Consider the following 23,035-nt stretch of genomic DNA (forward strand, 5'->3'; position numbering starts at 1 on the left):
ATGCCAATAAATTGGACAACCTAGAATAAACAGACAAACTTCTACAAACAAGCAATCTTCCAAGACTGAATAAGGAAGAAATAGAAAATCTGAACAGACCAATTACTAGTAATGAAATCAAAGTGTAATCAAAAAATTCCAACAAACAAAATTGCAAGATGAGATGGCTTCACAGGAGAATTCTACCAAATATTTAACAAAGAGTTAATACCTATCCTCCTAGAACTATTCTAAAAAATTGAAGAGGAAGGAAAATTTCCAAGTTCTACAAGGCCAGTATCACCTTGGTATCAAGACCAAACAAAACACTACAAACGAAAATTACAGACCAATACCCTAATCAACATAGATACAAAAGTCTTCAACAAAATATGAGCAAACCAAATTAAAAAATACATTAAAAGTATCATCACTATGACCAAGTGGGATTTATTCCAGGGATGGAAGGATGGTCCAATACCCACAAATCAATCACTGATACAGCACAGTAACAAAAGGAAGGATAAAAACTATGTGATCATCTCAGTAAATGCTGAAAAAGCATGTGACACAATTCAAAATCCATTCACGATAAAAACTCTCAACAAAGTGGGTACAGAGGGAACATGCCTCAACATAATAAAGGTCATATACGACAAACCCATAGCTAACATCATACTCAATGGTGAAAAGCTAAAAACTTTTCCTCTAAGATCAGGAACAAGACAAGGATGTCCTCTCTCATCACTTTTATTCAACATAGTACTGGAAGTCCTAACCACAGCAATCAGACAAGAAAAAATAAAATATATCCAAATCAGTAAGGAAAAAGTTAAAATGTCACTATTTGCAGATGGCATGTAGCCATACCCAGAAAACCCTAAGACTCCCCCCTCTACAAAAACTACTAGAATTAATAAATGACTTCAGTAAAGTAGCAGGATACAAAATCAATATACAGAGATCTATTGCATTTTTATATGCAAATGATGAACTAGCAGAAAGGGAAATTAAAGAAACCATCCCATTTACAACCACATCAAAAAGAATAAAGTACCTCGGAACAAATCTAACCAAGAAGGTGAATGATCTGTACTCTAAAAACTGTAAAACATTGATGAAAGAAACTGAAGACAATGCAAATGAACAGAAGCTATTTCATGCTTATGGATTGGAAGAATTAATGTTGTCAAAATCGCAAAGAAATCTACAGATTCAGTGTGATCCCTATCAAAATCTCAATGACATTTTCACAGAACTAGAGGAAGTAATCCTAAAATTTATATGGAACCAGAAAAGACCCTGATAGCCAAAGCAATTTCATAAAAGAACAAAGCTGGTGGTATCATGCGCCCTGATTTCAAACTGTATTAAAATGCTACAGTAATGAAAACATTGTGGTACTGACAAAAGAACAATATATAAATCAATGGAACAGAATAGAGAGCCCAGAAATAAGCTTATGTTTATATGGTCAATTAATGTACGACAAGGAGGCAAGAATATACAATGGAAAAGACAGCCTCTTCAGTAAATGGCGTTAGAAAAACTGGACAGCTGCATGCAAAAGAATGAAATTGGATCACTGTCTTATTCACAGAAATAAACTGAAAATGGATTAAATACCTACATATAAGACATGAAACCATAAAATTCCTAGAAGAAAACAAAGGTAGAAAACTCTTGAACATCAATCAGCATTAGTAATTTTTTTCTGGTATGTCTCTACAGGCAAGGTAGATATTTAAGCAAAAATAAGCAAGTGGGACTATATCAAACTAAAAACCTTCTGTACAGCAAAGGAAACCATCAACAAAATGAAGAGGCAACCTACTGAAAGGGAGAATATATTTGCAAATGATGTAACCATATAGGTGCTTAATACCCAAAGTATATAAAGAGCTCCAACAATGCAACACCAAAAAAAAAGAGAAAGGAATAATCCAATTCAATTAAAAAATGGGCAGAGGAATGGACATTTTCCCAAAGAAGACGAACAGATGGCCAACAGACACATGAAAAGGTGTTCAACATCACTACTCATCAGGGAAATGCAAATGAAAACCACAATGAGATATCATCTCACACCAGAGTGGCTAATATCAAGATAAGAGGTAACAAATGTTGATGAGGGTGTGGTGAAAAGGGGACCTTCATACACTGCTGGTGGGATTGTAAATTGGTGCAGCCATTATGGAATCAGTGTGGTTTCTCAAAAACTAAAAAACAGGAATACCATATGATCCACCATAATTGCACTTCTGGGAATTTTCCCTAAGAAAACAGAATCACCAATTCAAAAAGATATATGGACACCTAATTTTTTAATGTTTTATTTATTTATTGAAATATAGTTGATATAGAATCTTACATTGATTTCGAGTGTACAACACAGTGGCACAACAGTTACCCACATTATTAAATCCTTACCCCAACTAATGCAGTTACTGTCAACACAAGAAGATGTTACAGAATTATTGTATGCAGTCCTACTTTTAACACAGCATTATTTACAATAGTGAAAATACAAAAACAACCTAAGTGTCCATTGATAGATGAATGGATAAATAAGATGTGGTATATATAATATACAATGGACTATTAGCCATAAAAGAATGAAATTTTGTCATTTGTGACAACGTGGATGGGCCTAGAGGATATTATGTTAAATGAAGTCAGAGAAAGACAAATACCATATTATTTCACTTATATGTGGAATCTAAAAAGCAAAACAAACAATACAGAAACAGACTAGTGGTTGCCATAGGGGAGCGGGTTGGGGGGATGGGTAAAATACATGAAAGGGAAAAAAATTGGTGAGACTGTTTGGTATCCTGATCTGAATGATGGTTACATGAGGGTATGCACATGTCAAACTTCATTGAGCTGTACACTAAGATTTGTGTATTTTATTGTATGTACCTTAATGAAATAAATAAGAGAAATCACTAACTTTCAAATATATGTCTAATTTGAAGTTTAAACTGCAAAAAGTATAATAAAAGTTAAGTGTCCTGGAAAAAAGTTAGTAAAAAATGAGCAACATTCGTAAAAGTGCATAAAAATGTCTTGAAAAAATATAAAGGTATCTCTTATTCTTATATAGGAACATTCAATAGTATGAAGAGGTCAATTTTCCAAAATCATAATATGAATTTAGTGTGATCCAAATAAAAATACCAGCATAGTTCTTGATAACTTGACAAATTAGTTCTAATATGGAAAAAATAAAAAGCAAAAATATTCAGGAATAATTCTAGAAAAGGAGAGTAATAAGGGGAAGACTAACCCTATTAGATATTAAAACACACATTATAAATGTGTGATACTGGTCAAGTACAGAAATACATATTAATATATGAGAATAGAAAATCTAAAAGTAAACTCAAATACATATGGGAATGGACTAAATTTGTTGCCCACATATCCATACAAAAAGAAATTCTAAAGGATGTTCTTTATGCAGGAAAAAAAAACAACCCAGATCAAACAGAACTACAGAGCTGCCTAGTGGAGAGTCAGACATCTCTCAAACTTATCTTTGGTCCTTTCAAAGCTCAACAGAAAACTACTACTTGTGGATTGCAGAATGTTCTCTTTCATGCCTCCACATTTGAATATGCTATCCTTCGGATCTGGAATGCCTTTTCCTACCCTTCTATCTGCCAAATTCATACTCAAGTTTCACAAAAATTAGGAGCCCTTCTTCTGTGAAGTATTCTTTCTTTAAGAAGAAATAAGATTATGTGCATTCTCCTAAATGTTGACTTTCCTCCAATTTCTTGCATCTCCATTTTGTTCTTCATCTGTTATTTGTTCTTTACACCATTGGCAGAGGAATATTGCTAAAATACAGATCTGATTGAGTCTCTCTCCTGCTTAAAAATACTTGATGCCTACTAAATGCCTGGGTGTCTACAAAATAAAGTATGAACTTCTTGGGACATGGGACTCATTGAAGTCCCTCCAGAATTCACCTCCAACCTATTTTCCTCATCTCAGCTCTGCAATGTATGCCTTTGCACCCTATACTCAAGCCACCCTTGCCCTCACCATTCACACACACACACAGCTCTCAGGGCCTTTGTTCACTCAGAACTTTTGGCCTGATATCCCTACCTCTCACAGTTGACACCCCACTCTGGTCTGCCCATTCAGATCTTTCAAATCCCATTAAGAATTAGTTACTTATTCTTGAGCTTGCATAATTAGTATTTATTTCATTGTGATTGGTTATCTTAGTTTATATTTCTGTCATTAGTCTATAACATTCTTGAAGTCAGGGCCACATCTTACTCATTTGTTTCATCCCCCTAGCCTTATTGCTTACCCCATGATAATAAATATTTACACATAAAAATGAATATTTTTTGCACAGAATGAAATACAATAGTGCCTGAAAAAATAAATAAATAAAATGAAAAGAAATATAATATTGCCTGGCACATGGTAAGCTTTCAATAAATGTGGACTCTTACTAATGGTAATAGTAAGAGTTCACAATAGTGGTAACAGTGGTAATAGGTGCTCAATAAACATTTTTTGAGAAATGGTGAAACTGACTGTGCTAATTTATTATTAGCCAGCCAAGTTCTTTTAGAACAATATTGCTTGGAAACCATTATAAAGAGTTTCAGTTTCCTCTTTTGGTGACAGTAAACGTTCAGGTTGTAGAACCTCTAAAAAAGCCTTGAGATATTTTTTAAGATCCAAGTTATATCATTTAATCTGGTCCCCCTACAGATAATTTTAAAATTTAATTAAATATTTAAGATAAATATTCATTTATCCTGAAATTTAGTATAGTTCTTAGTATAAAGTACGAACTTGATAAATATTGGCTGAAGGAATGAACAAATAAATGAATTAGGATGAATTGTTTATATGACAGTCTTTCCAAAGAAACAGAACACATGAAGTATAAGGAATATGCTTTAATTTACCTTTCCTCTCCAACACCTAGCACAGTATCCAGCACAAAATGAGTGTTTACTAGGTAGCCATTTATTAAATTATGGACAAGAGATGAATACTGCTTTACTTTAAAAATGCAAAGAAGAAAGAAAACACATTTCTTGTATCTTGGAAACTTTTATCCAAAGATTTATGAATTGATTCATGAAATGGGGATGGAAAACAGTAATTTCTATCTTGAGGATATAAGAGTGAACTTGGGGACTAAAAAGTCATGTCAACTTAGTGGTCTAGAGTGGTTTAAGCTAACTAGTCCCTTTGAATGAGAATCTAGCTTATGTGAAAATCTCCAGCCTCTGACCATTATTTGCATAGCATCTGTCCCAGAACAAAACAGGGCAGGTTATGGTCACATTTCTTAGTCTACCTCTTAAGAAATTCCTACTGCAGCCACAATGAAAAATAAAGGCCTTGGGTGGAGAGGAGGAAAGTAGGAGTGTCACTTGAAGCATAAACAAATGGGGAAAATGAATGGACAATCTCTGTATCACTACACGTGTTTCAAGAAAGGCACACCAAGTCCTCTCCAAAATACATTAGTAGATGACACCATCGTGGAAGAAATGGAAGAGCAGGATGGAGTTGGCTTGCTGATGTCACATCTTGGGGAAGCTGGCGAGGTTGGCAATGCCACAAGCATTGTTCTTATTCCGAGCCATGAGGATATAGCCTTTGTTTCCCCAGTTTTCTCCCCAGCTGTAGGACCAGTCAATGAAAATATTTAGTACTCTCAGCTTATTTATTCATTAAAATACTGAGTATTGTGCTAGGTACTGATAGTATACAAAAATGAATTAGACAAGTTTTAGCTTTAAAGTTTTTAAATCAAGAAATGGAAAGAAGGCATAATGCTATAGGTCTCATAGGTAGGACAGATTGCTTCTGACAAAGGGGACCAAAAAATGCTTACTGTAAAAGGTAGCATTTAAGCTGAGCCCAAAGGCTGGATAGAGTTTAGATATGAAGAAATGGGATGAGTATGAAATAAGCATTAGAGGTAGGAAAGCACAGGGTATATGTTAACATCATGCGGCTGAAAATTAGGGTGCCTAGAATAGTGTAGTGGGAGATATGACTGGGAAGGTAGACTGACTGAAATTAGGTTGAATTATCTTTACTGCCAGGCTAAAGAGATTCATTCTTTGGCCCATCACAGTGGAGGAAACACTGAAGGTTTCTGATTGGAAGGGTGATATGATCCAATTTGTTTTAGGAAGAAAAATCTTGAAAATATGAATCCAGAGCATTAGAAAGAGGCAGGAGAGGCTGAAGTTGTTCATCTTGGTCTGGGAGTAATGATAGGCAAGATGAATGAAGCTATGAGAATGGATGAGATTGCTAAGGAGACAAGTGGAGAGAATGGAAGACTGGGGTATTGGGCGTCAGGGTGAGACAGGGAAAGAGAAAAGGGAGGGGGAGACAGAGAGTGATAGAAGGAAGGTCGGTCTATGTATCTTTCTAAATTGTTTTCATGAGTTTTCTGCCCTTTTTCCCCAACCAGCAAATTTACTAATTACCCAGTATATTTACTTAAAATCTGTATCCTACCCCTAGTTCACTTCTCCAGGGGTCCCCAGTGACCCTGATCCTGCCTGGGTGTGTCCCTTATTCCTCCCAGGTATCTTGGATTTGGCCTCCACCCTTGGTACCTAATCAATAATGTATATCCATTATATTTCAATAAAAAAGAAAAGAAAGGAGGATAAGTGATTGGGGCTAGGAGTCAAGAAAGGGAGAACACAGGATAGAAGCTATAGAAGGAGTACTTTCTTAAAAAGGTGCTCAGATTCACCCTTAGTTGGGACTGTGATATAAAAATTTGCTTCAGGTTTGAAGCAATTCCCAGGCTCACATTCTATCTCACCAGCCATCCAGGAAGTAGCACAAGTTGGCCTGTGAACTCTCTAGTCTGGGACTCCTGCTCCTTGGAGGGCACCAAGGACAGAAAACTTAACCAGTGCCACTGCCAGGTGGTATTGACTAATGAGAAAAGGAAAAGTATAATTCTCATAAATCGCACCCCCCACACCCTTACTGCCAAAGTCATAAGGGACTAAAGAGAAATGGGAGCTGCAGTACCCTTAGTTTTATTTGTTCCCAATAATAAGGAAGGAAATACTTTTTGTTGTTGTTGCTCAGATCTACTTTCTGAGAAGCATTTCTCTTCAAAGACTTTAAAATCTTTGTCCAGCTCTTATACATGTTATCCTTAGTGTATGTGGAAAGGCAAAAAGCTGCACAAGGGGATATTATGCTGTTCCGTACTGCTTCTAGACGGATCAACAATGCAAACCTCCCTAAGAAATGGATCACATAAGAGAAAAAAGAAAAGATACATACAACTTCAAAGCTCCTACTGGTTCTTGGTGTTACTTCAAGTTCTGGTTAGTCAGGTCTGTCTTTCTAGGAGGTATGAGATCACTGAAGGCAAGCATCCCAGCCCACTGGTCTGTGTATGTGACTAAGCACCTTGCATGTGGAGCAGCCACCCAACACAAACTTTGCATACTGCTATCTGGCTGTTAAATGTCAGAATTAATAGCCTCTGAGTAGGAAGGGAGAAGTGAAAAGTCTAAGAAAACTTTCTCCTGATGTGACAGAGATTGGGAAACTGGAGTTGAGGTTGGGTGTTGAGGGTAGCTGGGTGACAAAGTTAGTGTTCCCATCATTACCTGTTTTTAATTATCCAGTGCTTGTTCCCCTTCTGGATCCCATATCCCACGGCCAAAACCGCATGGTTCAGATTATCACTATTGCAGTTTTCATCATAATACACACCTAGGAAACAAACGATCAAGGTGAACCTTTCTGCAATTAAGGGTTGCCCTTTGGGGTCTCTGTAGAGAGTCTAGTCGACCCTCTGTAGAATCCTGTCCCAGTCAAGAGGGTTTTATGACAGAGGCTTTGAGCTGTGGCAGCTGTAAGTTTTTCTCTGACAGACTCAGTCTGAATATGGAAACTAAGTACTGAAAATGCTCAGTACCTTTTGAGAAGCTGCCCTGCCTATATCATAAGAGACTGTTAATTGTGTTCTTTAGGAACAGCTCCTTACCTTTGCTGTAAAACTGGAAGGAGGTCAGGCTTGCATCAATGGCTACAGAGATGGGTCCCACTCGGGCCACTGCTCTCTTCAGGGCTTTCTCATTCCCCTCCGGGATCTCTCTGTACCCTCTGCACTTAGCTGCCTTGCCTGTTGGGCTATACATACAACTTTCATCCTAAAAAACAAACAAACAAACAAAAAGATTGGAATAGGACTAGGACAATGAAACAGGCAGTGAATTGGTGAGAAACTTTACCAATGCTTTGAATGATGTCAGCAAATTAAAAGGGACAGCAGACTAGAATGTCTAGAAAGGATCTGTTCTCTCCCTACCATTTTAGACAACTATAAAAAAGAATAAGAAAAGTGGTTACCCTGCACCATACATAAAAATCCAGGTGGTTTTACAACATAAATGTGAAAAGAAATGCTGTAAAACTAAAAAAAAAAGAAATAACATTTTTCTTAACTCAGAATAGAAATATTTCCAAGCTACGTTTTTTGTTCTTTAGTTTTTTTTAGAGCAGAAATCATCTTCTGGCCATGTAGTATGTGTGAGCCTCAGAGTGCAGGGAGGCACCAACAGCTATGTAGGGAGGAGGCCAAGGACTAGGCCCAGCTAGAAGTCCCCAGGCCTTATGCACATTTATCAAAGGAGCTAATGTGAAGCAAAGAGATTTGGCTGGACCCTGTGCTCTCTTGAGACACAGAGGTAAAAGCACATAAACATAGTACTAAAACAAATAAAGAACTTAGCAATCTAGCCTGGGAATTCTCAACACTAAGTTTTGCATATCCAGTTAACGACATGCTTCCTTGGCAAGCTGCAATTATGGAGTGTGCGTCAAAGCAGTTTATTTCTTAGGCGGCTCATTTCCCAACAGATTACCCTTTCAAAACCCTAAAGTTATATCTATAAGAACACATTATCTAAGTATTAACAATAATGGCAACATTTGACATGTTATTCAAAGATTACAGTAGTCTCCTGTCTTAGTAATTTCTCAAGATTTACTTGTTCTCTGTCATATGATCCAAGTCCTTGATGCCTCCCAGCACCAAGAAGCATACAAATCTACAAATAAGATATCTTGGGAATGGATTCAGAACGATGGCACATGATACTTTTAAGTCAGAATAACCTGCATTGTGGCTGGAATGAGTAGAAATCTGGCTGCTGCTCGATCAGATCTCTCCTTCTTTAAATTTTATTTTTCTTTACTTCCCTCCCTCCATTCATATGTTCATAAGAAAAGCACTTTCAGTTTTGAATGCTAACTGCTTTTAAAAACGGTAAGGTAGATACAAGAGAACAGTTGCCCAAATGTCAAAATGTTAAAAATGGAATGTGTTTTATATGGCTAATTCTTCATTTTAATTGATTATGAGACCAAAATAATTTCACATTGCTCTAAAATGCTGAAGAATTCATTTGAAGGAGCCAGGAGAAAAAAAATCAGAAGTCAAATGTTCTTTCTATTCCAAATTAGGTTGCAAGTATATAACTTTCATTTTTCAGTCTCAGAGCTATTAAACTATCCCTCAACAAACTTGCTAATACAGTACTGAATGAATGTAAACTGTCAGTGGATGAGTGATCAACTATTAATTCTGAAGGTATGTATTTTTCTTTAATGTAGTTACATAAACCTTTAAGTTGGCTGCCTGAATTAATCAATGTAGAAAGAATTATAAACATAAATCTGTTTTTTTAACATATTGTTGGGATTTGTTTAATTTTTTTTACATCAAGTGACAACAAAAAGTTGTCAAAAGAAGAGCTGACAATTTTAAAAAGAAGACATTGCTATGTTCAGGTTATCTCACTAATTGGCCTGATATATTCAGAATTAAAAAGCTTATCTGTTAGAGTAGCTTAAGTGTGGTGCACCTTATAGTTTGAGCTGCAGAATTCAAACATGGACTTGGGACTCAGCAGTTCTAAAAATTGTTTAGAAATTAAAGAAAAACGTTTCTAGGTAAAACTTCTGATTTCTCTGCCTTGGATACCTGATAGCTAAAAAAATGTAACATGGACCAATAAAGGAATGACATTTAGAAAATACTGTTTTGTTTGGCCATGTTGAAGTGCTTTTACAGTGTAGGTTGTTCAGTATCCAGTGAAGAGGATTTTTTTCAGTCATATATGTAATGAGCATTTTATTGCAGCAGACATCATTTCAGAGGACTAAAAATGAATGAATAAAATCATTGTTATTAACTTTTTCTTAAGGCACAAACTGCAAAGGAAAAAGTTAATTTTATTACATTAAAATTAAGAACTTCTGGATTGAAAGATCATAGGGTGAAGACAAGCACTGACTTACAATACATATAGTATTAGAATCTGAATATATTTTTAATTTCTAAAAATCAGTAAGAATGAGAAAAACAACCTAATTAAAAATGGACAAAAGATATAAGCAATCAGTTCACTGGAAGAAGAAATGCAGGCAGATAAACATACTAATAAAGATATGAAAATCAATGAGATTTCTTATGCACTGAAGATGGGAATATTTGGTAAACAGTTTGACATTTTCTAGTAAAGTTGAAGATGCATATACCCTAACACTCAGACAATTCTGTTACAAGGTATTATATTTAAGTAAAGAAATTTTTGCACATGTGCACCAAAGACATGCTTGGGAATGTTTGCAGCAGATAAACAAATCTTGATAAGTAGATAAGTCTTGGCTCTGCTATGTAACTAAGGCTGTGATTTTGAGTATGCTGTTTCATCTCCGTAAGTGTCAATTTCCCCACCTGTAAAGTGAGGATAGATCTACCTTCCAGGACTGTTATAAGGATTAAATGAGAAAATGCACCACACACATGGCTTAACACATAGTAGCCATCGTTTTAATTTTTCAAACTTCCTATCCATGCTTCAAAGGCTCCTACTGCAAAGGTACATTTTATATTATCCATCAACCCCATGTATATAAAAAGCCCTCAGATCTTCCTTTTAGGTAAGATCTTCTTCCTATTTAATAAGCATTTTCTAGGAGGAAGTGAGTTGATCTCTAAAATTGTAACAAATATGAAGCAACTTATGTTTTCTGTTATGTATGTTTGCATGTTAACTTATTTGCTTACCCATTCCCCAAACCCACACTGATATCACACAAAATAAAGCCAAATGATTCATGGAATTAGCATAGTGGGTTTTGGGATTTGTGATGGGAATGGAGGAACTGAGAAGAGGGTTATGGGATCTGTTGGGTAACCCGTCTTCTTTTGTCTCCCAGGCAGAGGCAGATAGGAACTATGGCAGCTTAAATTCCCCACATTCTCCCAGATTGTGTGTCTTCTTGGCCTTTTATGGGTACTTGTCCCATCAAGAAAGCAGGATAGAGTAACAGAAAATAAGATTTCTGGAATTGTTTCTAGTACAAAACATCATGCTGGGGAACAAAGAACCCTTATAGTGCTATACAACTCTGTGGGCCAATCTCACCTGTCCCACATATGGGTAGGCGTCTTCAGAGTCAATGCCCCGGTTCTTCTGCACATATTGGAAGGCATTGGTCATGTAGCCCCCTCCACAGCCATCGTTTGCCGATACACAGTCTACCAGGTTTTGGGGACTCAGATTTAAGAGTTTGCCAGTTTTCTTCTTGAGCTGTCCCTCCAGGGCTCCCACAGAGCTAAAAGCCCAACAGGAACCACACTGACCCTGAGAGACACACCAGAGACACTTGTCAGCTGCTGATGTTCACATTTTTTGTTTCTTCCCTCTGCTTGCCTAATGAAATTGGATACATTTTATAAATTCCAAACACACATCCCCTTTGCTATGAACTTCCTATTTCCCTTCATTTAACATTTGTTGCATTGTTCTATTGCTATTGTTGCTATTGATACCCATTGTTACTATTGTTACCAGTTACTGTGGTAAAGCTGAGCAGAGTACTAAATATGTGCCCTTCGGTAAATTACTAACCCTCTCTGTGCCTCAGTACCCTCATTTCTAAAATGTAAATAACAACAATAATATATTTAGGATTACGAGAATTTCAAAAATTCATGTAAAGGATTTCTACATTTCTGACACATAATCTCTCAAAAAGTGCTAGGTATATCTTACTACGCTGATGGACAGTGACTGTAATGGGATATGTGGTAGGGACTTGATAATGGGAGGAGTCTAGTAACCATAATGTTGCTCATGTAATTGTATATTGATACCAAGAAAAAAAAAGTGCTATTATTATTTGTGTTTGTTTACCTAGATTTTTCTTTACTTCCTGCTCAATTTTTTTTAAGACTGAGGATTTCTCGAGGACCCAGGTTATATCTTCTTGAATCTCTCCTGCCTAGCACTATACCTGGTCAGTTCTGAAAAAAATGTTGAACATGAATGTTAATGTTAAGTCAATTGTATCTGATTAATTGTATCTGTTTGACACAATTAGCATTGTTAAAGTTGTGGGAAAACTGGCACTTTTACACTGGTAAGAATGTAAAACTGTAAAAACCTTTCTGGAAAGGATTCTGTGTGACCTAGCAATTCCAATTTTAGAATTTATTTTACATAACAAAAATACATGCACAAGTATACTTAGAACAACACTATTTGTAGAAAAAGAAAACCAGAAACAACCTAACTGTACAAAAATAGGCCATATTCTCTTAGCATGGGGAGAGGTACCTTAATTCCTTGCCCCCTCTTTCCGGTACCCTCCTACCTTAAGAACAAAGAAGCAAAAAAGAGGTCGTACCAGCTTACATAGCTACATCCAGCAGGAGGAAGGTACCTGGTTTTTGACAGGAGTAACATATCCCTTCTTTCGATAATCAATAGAGTCTGGGGCTCTGCCTTCCCAGTCTGGGATATACAGGGTGTCATTATTGCAGGAATGAGAGAGGGGTACTTTGAGTCCAGTCATCTGCTGAACCACCTCTTCACTGGTCTGGGACAAAGAAGAAAGAGGCCAGGCATAAGCAAGGAACTAAGGCAAACAGGGCGGGTAGGCCAGAAGCTGAGGCTCAACTCACCATGTCCCCCAAGTGGTTCATGGCCAATTCATACGTATGGACACCAAGAGAGGCCTCAAGGTTATGGATGGAAATAAGCTTCAGGTTTTTTTCCCAAGTTAAACGCCGAGAAATTTCATCCACCTGAACAAAACATAGTCAGTACTGACATGATTGTCCAGTGTACAAAATCACACATGTAATACTGTGGAGAAAAGATGAAACTTTTAGTAGAAAAGAGGAAATTTATAATCATAGGGAATTCAGTCTAGCTGGGGAACTGATCACAGGATTAAGAGTGTGCAAAAAGAAATGTGTAAACAAATACAAATAATAGAATACAAAGTTCTAGAGAGATGTATAGGAAAATTGTTTATGGATTAACACTATTAATCTGAGAAGTCTTTCCAAAGAGAAATTTGACAGTTATAAAGAAAAGGAAGAATGGAACTTGAGGGGGTGGTGAGGGTGAGCTGAGTAGTAAGAGTTAGAGAACAGGAGCAAGTTTGCTTGGTTGGAGTGATTATTCAGATTGAAGAAGGGCGGGCGTCTGGAGGCTTGGAGTGAGGCCTCAGGTTCCAGCCTTCCCACAGGGCTCCCTTCCAGGTCCCCAGGTACCTTACTGTTGTACTGCTTCCTGTGTATCTTCTTCCAGAGTTCCCACTGGGCGTCTGGTATCTCCTCAGGATATAAAGCAAAGCTCACCATAGGCAGCAGCAGAACCTTGAGCCCCCACATCCTGGGAAAGGGGATAATTAGGGGAGACTTCTAGTTGCCCAGGGATTCATAGCCTGGCTTGGGATGAGGAAATAGTTGGAACCATATTCCCAGACAGGTGATCTTTAACCTTTGGGAGTCATGGACTTCTTTGAGAAGCTAATAAAACTTTGCAACTCTCTGTAGTCCCTTTCACCAGAAAAATGCACGCACACACAATTCCGGGGAGTTAGGAGCCAAAGCTAAGAATCCCATCCTCCAGACCATGAAGCAAAGGAAAACTAGGCTTTACAGGGAAGGTAGACAAAGAATTGAGGGTGATTTCCCATGATAAAACAATAATAGGAGAGGTCTGGGTTTGGATGGGGTGCCGACACATCTGGTTCCATGCATTTTGACCTAGGGAGATTCAAATCCTCCTGCCCCCAACACACACACATGAACAACCAGAAATGGAATTGAAATGGACAATCAGGATGGGCTCAGCATCTACTTTCTCCAATGTCCCCTAGCAGACTTGGAGGAGATTGGACAAGGTTAAGTGCAGGGTGAGATGAGGGTTGGAGAATACATAGATTGTCCAGCTTCCTGGTTTCTTCAAGGCCTTCTTCACTTCTTTGCCTAAAATCTAGTATTTTTCCACATAGGAAAGGACAAGGAGAGGACAAGGGTAAAGTTGACAGTATTTCCTATTCTCTAACTATGAGATGTTTATGCACGTCTCACTCATTTCTTTCTCCTTTCTCTTCCTGCTCCCTCCTCAGGCAGGAAACTCTCCTAATCTCAACCAGCCGCTATAGGAAGGAGAGTTTTCCCTTATTTTTCTCATAACAAAAAACCTCTGTGAGTGCCTCACAGGACAAAACATTTGTCCTGTGAACCAGTTTGTTAGAATACAAGACAAAAAAACAATGTCCTATGATCATTAAAGTCACAGTTTTTCACTTCAGTTTAGTTCACTTCTTGCAGTGGTTAATTTTGTGTCCTCCATTTTAAGAACAAATTTAGTCTGTAGCAAGCACACACAACTTGCATAATTTTTTAACTTCTAGTCCATTTTCGTGTTATCTTTCAAAACTGTCAAAATGCCCAGCAGGACATTTAATAACTGGAGTATTAAGAGCTTTGAGATGTCTCAAAGAGAAGTAAATACTGAACCCCCCGCCCCCTACCGCCGCTAGTAACTTAACCCTTTTGTTACCTTTGGCCCAAACAGAAAACCCTTGATAGGGCGCTCTTTGAGGGGTGGGTGAAGATTTCCCCTAGCCTTTGCTTTCACTAACACCCATGTACACATACATACAGATCATAGAAGGAACCCTAAAGACTTCCAGGCAATTTTTATTTTGGCCAGTAAATGACCTAAGAAGGGAGTATCACCACTTTATCCCACAGCTTACAAAGTTCCTTTTGATCCACAAGTCATTACCATCCCAAATATTCCTAAAATGGAGAAAAGCAGAAACGGTAAGCTAAAAGTTCGAGGAAGTTGAAAAGGTTACCTGCTGCCGGGATCTGTCCCTGGGCTCGTTTCAGCAGGGAATGCGGACAATGCGGGCGGGTGACCAGCCGTGCTGGATTTATTCCACTAGGATTGCGGAAGTCTGCTCTAGCTGCTGGCTGGAAAATTTGAATAGGGGAGTGAAGCGGAGATAGAAATGCTGAGAGAAGGGGGGTGAGGGAGGAGGGATGGAGGCACAGGATTTGCAGTTTTCTGTGTGTGCATGTGGAATACTAGCTATTTAGTTTCACATGACTTCGAGGGCAGACACAAGAGACTTCAATACACAGTACTCAAATTGGGGCTTATCTTCTCTTGGATGGATAAACAGGACACATTCCTGGTCTTCCGCATCCCTATGTATTATTATATTGGGGGATTGACCTTTTCCTGTCCCTTTCTTATTACCTCTCTCTCCAACTCTGAAACATGTTTTTGAATTTGATCCTCACATCAAGGATGAGGGGATAAACACAAAAGGCTGGAAAAAAGTATGTAAAGGAAGCTATAGGCTCCAAAATAACTTGTAATTTATAAGCTTGTTGGCTAAGAGTTGTCACTGCTTCAAGGTGGGAGACTAGCTCTCCCAGACTAACGTGGTTTTGCTGAGGAAGGAAATGCCCGAAGTCCAGATGAAACCTATTCTAAAAGTAATCAAAAACAGAACTTCTAGTTATTTATGACAGCACTTGAACCAACGCCATAAGCACTGACAAATTCACATGTGACTTTTGTTACTAAAACTTTCAGATGGTGGGATGCCTGATGAATATTATGTCTCAATTGTTAAATTCCTGATGTAAGTCCAGTCATAAGAAGTTCTCCAAATGCTTCCCCCAAACCAGCCTTGTGACTGATCATGAGGCTAGTTCAGTCCCTAAACTGCAACCCCAAACTCCATTTTCTCCCATAAATAGATGTGCAGGAAGAGGCAAAGAGGGTCCTCGGAACAGAAAGGATGATACATGGGATCCAGACACAGTTTCTAGCTGGATCATAAACATAGACCACCCTCAAGAACACAGGTTTATGCCTATGTGTTTTACGATTTGCTAATGAGCCACATACCACATGGTCCTAGAGAGAAATCAGGTCCAGACTTTAACAGTTTAAATTTCTCCACCCCTAATTCCTTTTAACACACTACAGGACATACGAGGAAGGGAATCCAGATGTGCCCTACTAGTCTCAAGTCCCAGCTCTCTGTCTCCAGAGGTCGTGGGCAATCCCCTAGCCCCCACCCCATGGTCAGATGTCCCTGCCAATTTTACTCAGAATGAGTCAGGATCAGGAGAGCCACCAAGGAGCAAAGAGGCAGCAGAGCCCTGTGATTTCTGATTCCTGAAATTACAGACACACTGTGTTTCATGTCACATATCTGGAGCTCAAGATATGGATTCAACTAGTTGTGGGTGCTTGTCGTTAATGAGCTGGAAAGGAATAATAAAGCCACAATCAAGATCACACAAAAGTTTACAAAAAGAAGAAATATTTTGTTTTACAATCTTTGCTACATACCATATTTTTGCCACTGTAAGGCTCAACACAGATGCCAGCAGTACAGAAATGGCCAAGAAAAAAACAAAACAATCCAAAATAAAACCCTGAAAGAAAAGCAGAAACAAAATCCCCAGAGCATCTTCTCCCTCCCCTCCCCCAAAAGCCCTACAATAACTATACAATATTATAGTCCTGATCACATTTAAAAACAGCTGATTATTAAAAAACAAAGATTCCATTAGAAACTCAACTTTTTGGTTTCTTAAATTGTGATATAAATATATATATGTATACTGTATGTGTGCACATAGAATAAAAAAATAAACTGTCTCCCACTTCACTACCACATATCAAACTGGAGACAAAAACGAAGGAAATCCAATAATGGCATTCTGTCAACCTCTCCAAGGCCATTTGTGCTCCTGTCTCCTATGGCTACATTTAGTATGTTTTCTCCTTATTAATTCCTTCTTGCACTTAAGATACTGGCCTGAGCCAATTACAAAAAAGAAAAAAGCTGATACACATGACTGTTACCTGAGGATGGAAAAGAGTGAAAATAGTAACCTGTATCCACATTTACATGGCTATAGTTAACAATTATGTGACCCTGTTGGATGGGAGTCCACGCCCCATCTATCACATGAATTTATTACACCTGTCCTCTAAAGCAAATTCCAATCTCAAGATTGGAGAGGGAGCAAAGAGAAAAGAACAACGGGCCCAGAAGACAGACCCAGTTCCAACCGTACTTTGAGAATGGATGAAAGAGGCTACTTTGCAAGAAGGCTTGGTATTTGGTTTAAATTCCAGCAGTGAGATTTTCACTGGGACTGCTAATCCAAGAAGTTGAGTTTCCATGCAGAAATAACCTCTAGAAAACACACATCAGATGTGTTTCTGACAGAAAAATGCAGCATTATCCTTATGGCCAGCATGGGTTTTTTACAAGTGTTTATCTTGCTAGCCACCTGAACATCTTCAATGTTTGCAGATATTCCATATAAGGTGAGAGCACCAACAGCAGTAATGACCCAGCTTTATCACCGAGTATGTTTGATGAGACATCATATCAATAGAAGACTTTATATATTTGCTTATAGCTGCTTATTGGCTGGGCACAGATGTAAGTGCAGCAAAGACATTTATTTGAATACCCTTTGGCTGCAATACTAAGTGGAAAATACCTGGAAGATTTAACTCCTTAGGACTCTGTGAAAAACACAGAAAAAGACAAAGATAAAATCTGGGACAAATTTTGCATAACTCCCTGATAGGGAGAAAGAAATAAGCACAGAAACACATATGCACGCGCGCGCGCACACACACACACACACACACACACACACTCTCTCTCTCTCTCTCACTGTACTTCACTCATGTTTCTTTCAAGAGGAATTGCTTGCTCACAGGCAGCAGAAAGAGCCTGTGCTCATTTCCTAAAGCCCCATATATACCCACCGTGTTTCATGGTCCTCAAATATGAGGACATTTCTCCTTTCCCCAACCCTATTTAGAATTTCTTTGCAAAAACAAGCCACGATATCCAAAGCAAAGGGTGGATACCAGGTTCTCTAACCTGCCCCTTGACCCTGGCACAAATCATCTCCGCACAGGTTTCTGGTCAGGTGACATAAGGAAAGGCATTTTTAACTTTATCCAGCCTCTGTTCTCAAAGGCTCCCCAAAGCCTTCCAGATTCACTCCATTTCTTCAATAAATGCTTTCTCAGAGGCAGGAGGGCAAGGGAAAGGCCAAGAGGGAAAAAGGGGTACACATTAGGGGTGAGGGAAGGGAAGGGAGAGGAACTTTTATTCTGTTTACAGAAAGATTTGCTTTTTTAAAACAAATGGTGATTTGTTTTCTCCCCCCACCCCTCATCCTCACCCCAACTGTTCTATTCTGAAAAGGAGGAAAACATAGTTAGATCAGGAAATTCTTCATTGTTGTAGCTGTTGCTCTGGTCTCCTAGCATAGACAGCATCTCCTAAAAAAGAAAAATAGTAAGTGTGGGTCACATACCTTGATCCCTTTTATTTATCAAGCTCCTTCCCAACAATGCCCTGAACCATCACCTCTAGCCTGGCCCCAAAGACTTTCTGCTGTGCTGAGCTCTCAACTTCCTTTACTTCCAGCAACTCTCTACTCCTTCAGATGACAACTTTTTTTCCTAGTCCTTTGTCTTCCTTCTGTAGTTTCACATTTTCCTATTTTCTGTTTTTCAATATTTTCAAAGGTAGAAAAATTGCTTGCCATACTTCATGTAACATATATGGAGTATCTCATCCTGTTTGTTTTCCACCAAAACCTGTTTTGCCTTTTTTCAACCTGTGTGTAAAGTAGCTCTTCCTGTATCCTAAGATTTCTCCATGTGTTCTTACAGTCCCCTCAGGACTTACGTGAATAGCTTTAATACCTTAATAGTTATAATCAGTGTGTTTATACCCAAGCTACAGTGAAGTGGGGATGTGGTTCTCTTTGAATGGACTAAAATGACCTCCTTTGACATCTTCACATGGTGCTTCACATCATTAACTATGGTCTGGTTAAAGGCTATCCATCACCTAAGTTCACAATCTTTCCAATTAATGACACTTATCCTGAAATGTCCCCACTCTGTCTTCTCCCACATACTGCCCAACACCTCAATCCATGCATACTTCCTTCTGTCTCTCCTCCCTGTCCCTCCCTCTCCCAGATTCTACACCTCTGAAGCCTTTTTGTTCTCTCACCTGAAAGACTTCAGGCTGGCCAGGTTGCTGTGCTGATGGCTGTTGAGCGTGTTGCTCATCAGAACTTGAATGATGATGAGGCTGCTGGCCCTGCCACTGTGGCCAGACACCTACACCCTCTGCTGTCCGTGTCTGGAATTGTCCTGTAGTCTGCCCAGTCTCAGAAGCTAGAAATACAGCAAGGAAAAATAAACAACTTCCATTTACTAACTCCATTGGAGAGCCATTAACTACATGCAAGCCATTAATTTTACCTAGATGCCTTGTGCACATCTCTCTGTCGATCAACGCCTCTACTGTTTCAAAACCCAGCCCGAAATTAAGTTTTCTTCTCTAGGTAGCCTTTCCAAAGAGACCTTTGCTCATTTAGATTAAATTGGAATATTACTAAGTTTATAATACCTTACATGTATTTTGCTATATGTGCTAGTCTTTTTCATGTGAGTTTTAAATTCCAAATGGACTGTCACCTTGCATTATCCCTCCAAAATTAGGTCGAGGTACCCAGTACACAAGCAAACCATTTTAAGTACCAAATCCTCTCTTTTTAGTGGTACGATTTTCCTGTCACCCTCCTTCTGGTCTGAACTCACCGAAGTTGGATCCACGATTGGTGAGAGAAGGATAGGCAGCAGCACCAGGTGAAGCAGTGGGAGCACCAGGGAGGGACATGGGACTGAAGGAGGACGGAGTCTGAAAGTTGCCCACACCAAATTGGGAAGATCGAGTCTTGGCTGTAGCCTGGATAGCCACCTGCTTAGAGAAAGGGACAGAGAACAACAATTAATATTAACATTACTACACATATCATTCCTATGAGAGTCAACCCTCTGTCAATCGCTGGATTCTTCTGAGCCAAGCTCATCACTTATTTCCTAGTGTGTATTTCTTTCAATTAACTCCCAATCTCTCTTGATACTACTTTCATTTTGTTATTGAGTATAGCTGATATACAATATTATACTGGTTTCAAGTATACAACACAGTGATTCAATCATTTTTCACACTATTAAATCCTCACCCTGACCAGTGCAGTTACTATCTGTCTTGACACTACTTTTAGGCAGTTGTGATAAAGTGCAAAAAACAAAGAACTATGGAATTAATAAGTCTATATTTAGAGTCATGAGAATTAAATGAAAATAATTTAAATGAAAGTATTTATAAACTATAAAGTTATATAAAACCAGAGGCATTAATGATATATAGAGAAAAACACTACATCATTTTATTATTCAGTCTATACTACGTTCATTTGTTCTTCCTACTGATGTTTAGTCAAGGGTTTTTTTGGTAACTAAACATTTTTCTCACCACAATAGCAAAGCATATACACTGTGAAACAGCTGGACACTAAGGAAAAATAGAAAGAAAATAATAATTTATAAATCTACAACTAAAGACCCATTGTTAACATTTTTGGATAATTTCTTCCAGTTTTTATTTTCCTATGCATTTTTTATGAAACTGAGGTCATACTGCTTATAACAATTCTGAAGCCTGCTTTTGGTTCTGGCCTTTTTATTTAAAATATTACTTATGCAATATGAGTATATATTAATATATGAAAGAAAATTAGCTTTAGGCTGAACATATATTACATATATATTATATAAAGATTTTTCAACACTTTTTTTTTGTAAATAGACAGCACTGCAGCACTGTGTAAATTAGTAATTAATTTTCTCCTTTGTTCCTGTATTTTGTAACCCTAACCAAAGTGGAAAATTAGAATTTATTCCAAAACAAATCTGAAACTCAAACCTGTTTAAGATGTTTTGTGTGAACAATTCTGATTTAAAGTGAGTATGTGAAACCAGAGAGATGCTGAGATTTTTGGGTTAGATATGGTTTTTAATTAGCTGCTCCTAAAAAAAGGTAAAAATTGGAAGGTAGGAAATGGGGGGCTAAGGAGAAGGTATCTAGGACAGACGACAATAACTTTACATGTGGTAAAAAGTCCAACTAACCAAAGAGAAAACAGTACATAGGGGCAGACAGATGAGAAGCTTTACCTGGGCAGAGAAACCTGGGCGGGTACTAGGGGTCCACGTTGGGGCTGCTCCCTGGGTGGGGTTGGAGTGGCGGGAAATCTGGGCCAACATCTGCCCTGCAGAAGCTGATGGCTGGATGACGGTTACAGGAGGGGCCAGACCACTATTTCTAGGAGTGAACAAACAATGCAGTAAAGTATTAAAAGGATGAGTTTATCACAGAATCTAGGAATCACAGGGCAATCCTGTGCCATCCCGTAGATCCCCTTGACTTCCCTGGGGTTAAGGAAAACTTGGTAACAGAATTTGGAAAAGCTGAGGAAGACTGACAGTCACACACTGATCAGGACACACAGAGATGGAACCTCTAACATGGCAATTGGACAGATGCAAGGAAATAGGAGGAAGAAAAGCAGCTTGTCTAATCCTAAACCCTGCAAGTGCACTGTCTGAAATAACTAGAGAAAGCTAGGGAAGAATATAACTTGGATTCAGTAAGTGAATTGCTCAGTTGCCCTGTAAAGCAGCACACACATATGGGGCTCACCTGAAATTCTCTGCCGGCCGGGGGGTAGGAGGGAATGTGTTGCCCTGGGAGAATAGCTGTTGGGTGGCAGGGACAGTGCTGGAAGAGATGCCTTTACTCTGATCTGTGGACCAAAAGGAGTGGGGGGAGGGCCAGTCAAGGGGCTGCAGTATATTACTCCAGCAAGTTCCTATTTACTCGTGAGGTATTATGATTAAGTGGAAATACGCTGGAAGACTACTGATTGGGCAGCAGCAGGACATCAGTAAGTGATCTAAATGAGAATTTAAAAGAATAAGGAAGTAGCATACCCGCATTGATGCTAGAGTAGATTTCTGAAAATCTTGGATCTCTATCCTGGGCAAACAGACCATCTGACTTCTCGAGAGGCTTGCTGTGTTCTGGCCCTGTGGTTGTCACAGGCTGAATGGAAACCTGTGGAATACAGTGATAAAAATAACCATGGAAGGTTTAACATGACAATTCAAACTCTAACATCATATATAGAAAAGCACATATTCTAACTGGCACTGAGGACATTTCTTAAGGAAATGCTCACAGTTCTCCTCAAAGATGACAACACACTGACCTGGGAATGACCGTAACCAGCCAGTCCATCTTGTCCCGATGCCACGTCCAGTTCCGTTTGCTGCTGCTGCCTGTAGGTTAAAGGCCAGTTGGAAGAGAAATAGGAAAAAAAGATTTTTTAAAGGATCTGGTGAAGGGCTTAAACAAAGAAACCAAGAAATGGGACTGCAGTAGCCATCCCCTCAGGTTAGTCTCTGCTCAGTCTTTCCACCACTTCTCACCGGGACACCAGCTGTCCTGACCCCATCTCCAGGGTTAAGTTAGCCGTGGGACCCAGCTGTGGCCTCTGAAGTGTGCTGGGCAGAGCAGGCCGTGGTTCCTGGCTGGAGTTCCTGGGAAAATGGAGAGTACAGAACAGAGAAAATAAAAAAGATCAGACTCTGTACATAAAGCATTACAGATTTACCTGTAGGTGGGTCAATCATTAATGAATTCCCTTTTAAACCAATATTCAGGTAGTCTATGACTTCAGATGCAGCACATAATTCACACTATGGGAAAC

General features: G+C 38.7%; 2 protein-coding genes across 5 annotated transcripts in view; both read right to left on the reverse strand.

Moving 5' to 3' along the window:
- Positions 1-4,898: 4,898 nt before the first annotated feature.
- Positions 4,899-16,457, reverse strand: CTSK (cathepsin K). Its single transcript, XM_017678170.3, has 8 exons — positions 15,196-16,457; positions 13,595-13,715; positions 12,998-13,120; positions 12,757-12,912; positions 11,457-11,675; positions 8,006-8,171; positions 7,626-7,731; positions 4,899-5,649 (listed from the first exon to the last, which is right to left on the reverse strand). The coding sequence occupies exons 2-8, from the start codon at positions 13,712-13,714 to the stop codon at positions 5,550-5,552; spliced, it is 990 nt and encodes a 329-aa protein (XP_017533659.1). The 5' UTR covers position 13,715; positions 15,196-16,457; the 3' UTR covers positions 4,899-5,549.
- A 192-nt stretch (positions 16,458-16,649) lies between these two features.
- ARNT (aryl hydrocarbon receptor nuclear translocator) overlaps positions 16,650-23,035 on the reverse strand; it is a 114,966-nt gene continuing 108,580 nt past the window's right edge. For 2 of the 4 annotated variants that reach the window (XM_037003215.2, XM_037003213.2), the window contains 8 exons: positions 22,755-22,865; positions 22,535-22,604; positions 22,257-22,380; positions 21,967-22,069; positions 21,441-21,588; positions 20,019-20,181; positions 19,426-19,592; positions 16,650-18,680 (listed from right to left, as the gene is read on the reverse strand). In XM_037003215.2, coding sequence (XP_036859110.1) covers positions 18,591-18,680; positions 19,426-19,592; positions 20,019-20,181; positions 21,441-21,588; positions 21,967-22,069; positions 22,257-22,380; positions 22,535-22,604; positions 22,755-22,865 — 976 coding nt within the window. In that variant the 3' untranslated portion in view covers positions 16,650-18,590. The remainder of the gene's footprint in view (positions 18,681-19,425; positions 19,593-20,018; positions 20,182-21,440; positions 21,589-21,966; positions 22,070-22,256; positions 22,381-22,534; positions 22,605-22,754; positions 22,866-23,035) is intronic. The other 2 variants (XM_037003216.2, XM_037003214.2) reach the window with 1 other exon arrangement.

Source organism: Manis javanica, chromosome 4 (assembly GCF_040802235.1).
Source record: "Manis javanica isolate MJ-LG chromosome 4, MJ_LKY, whole genome shotgun sequence".
In the NCBI taxonomy this organism is placed as follows: Eukaryota; Metazoa; Chordata; class Mammalia; order Pholidota; family Manidae; genus Manis; species Manis javanica.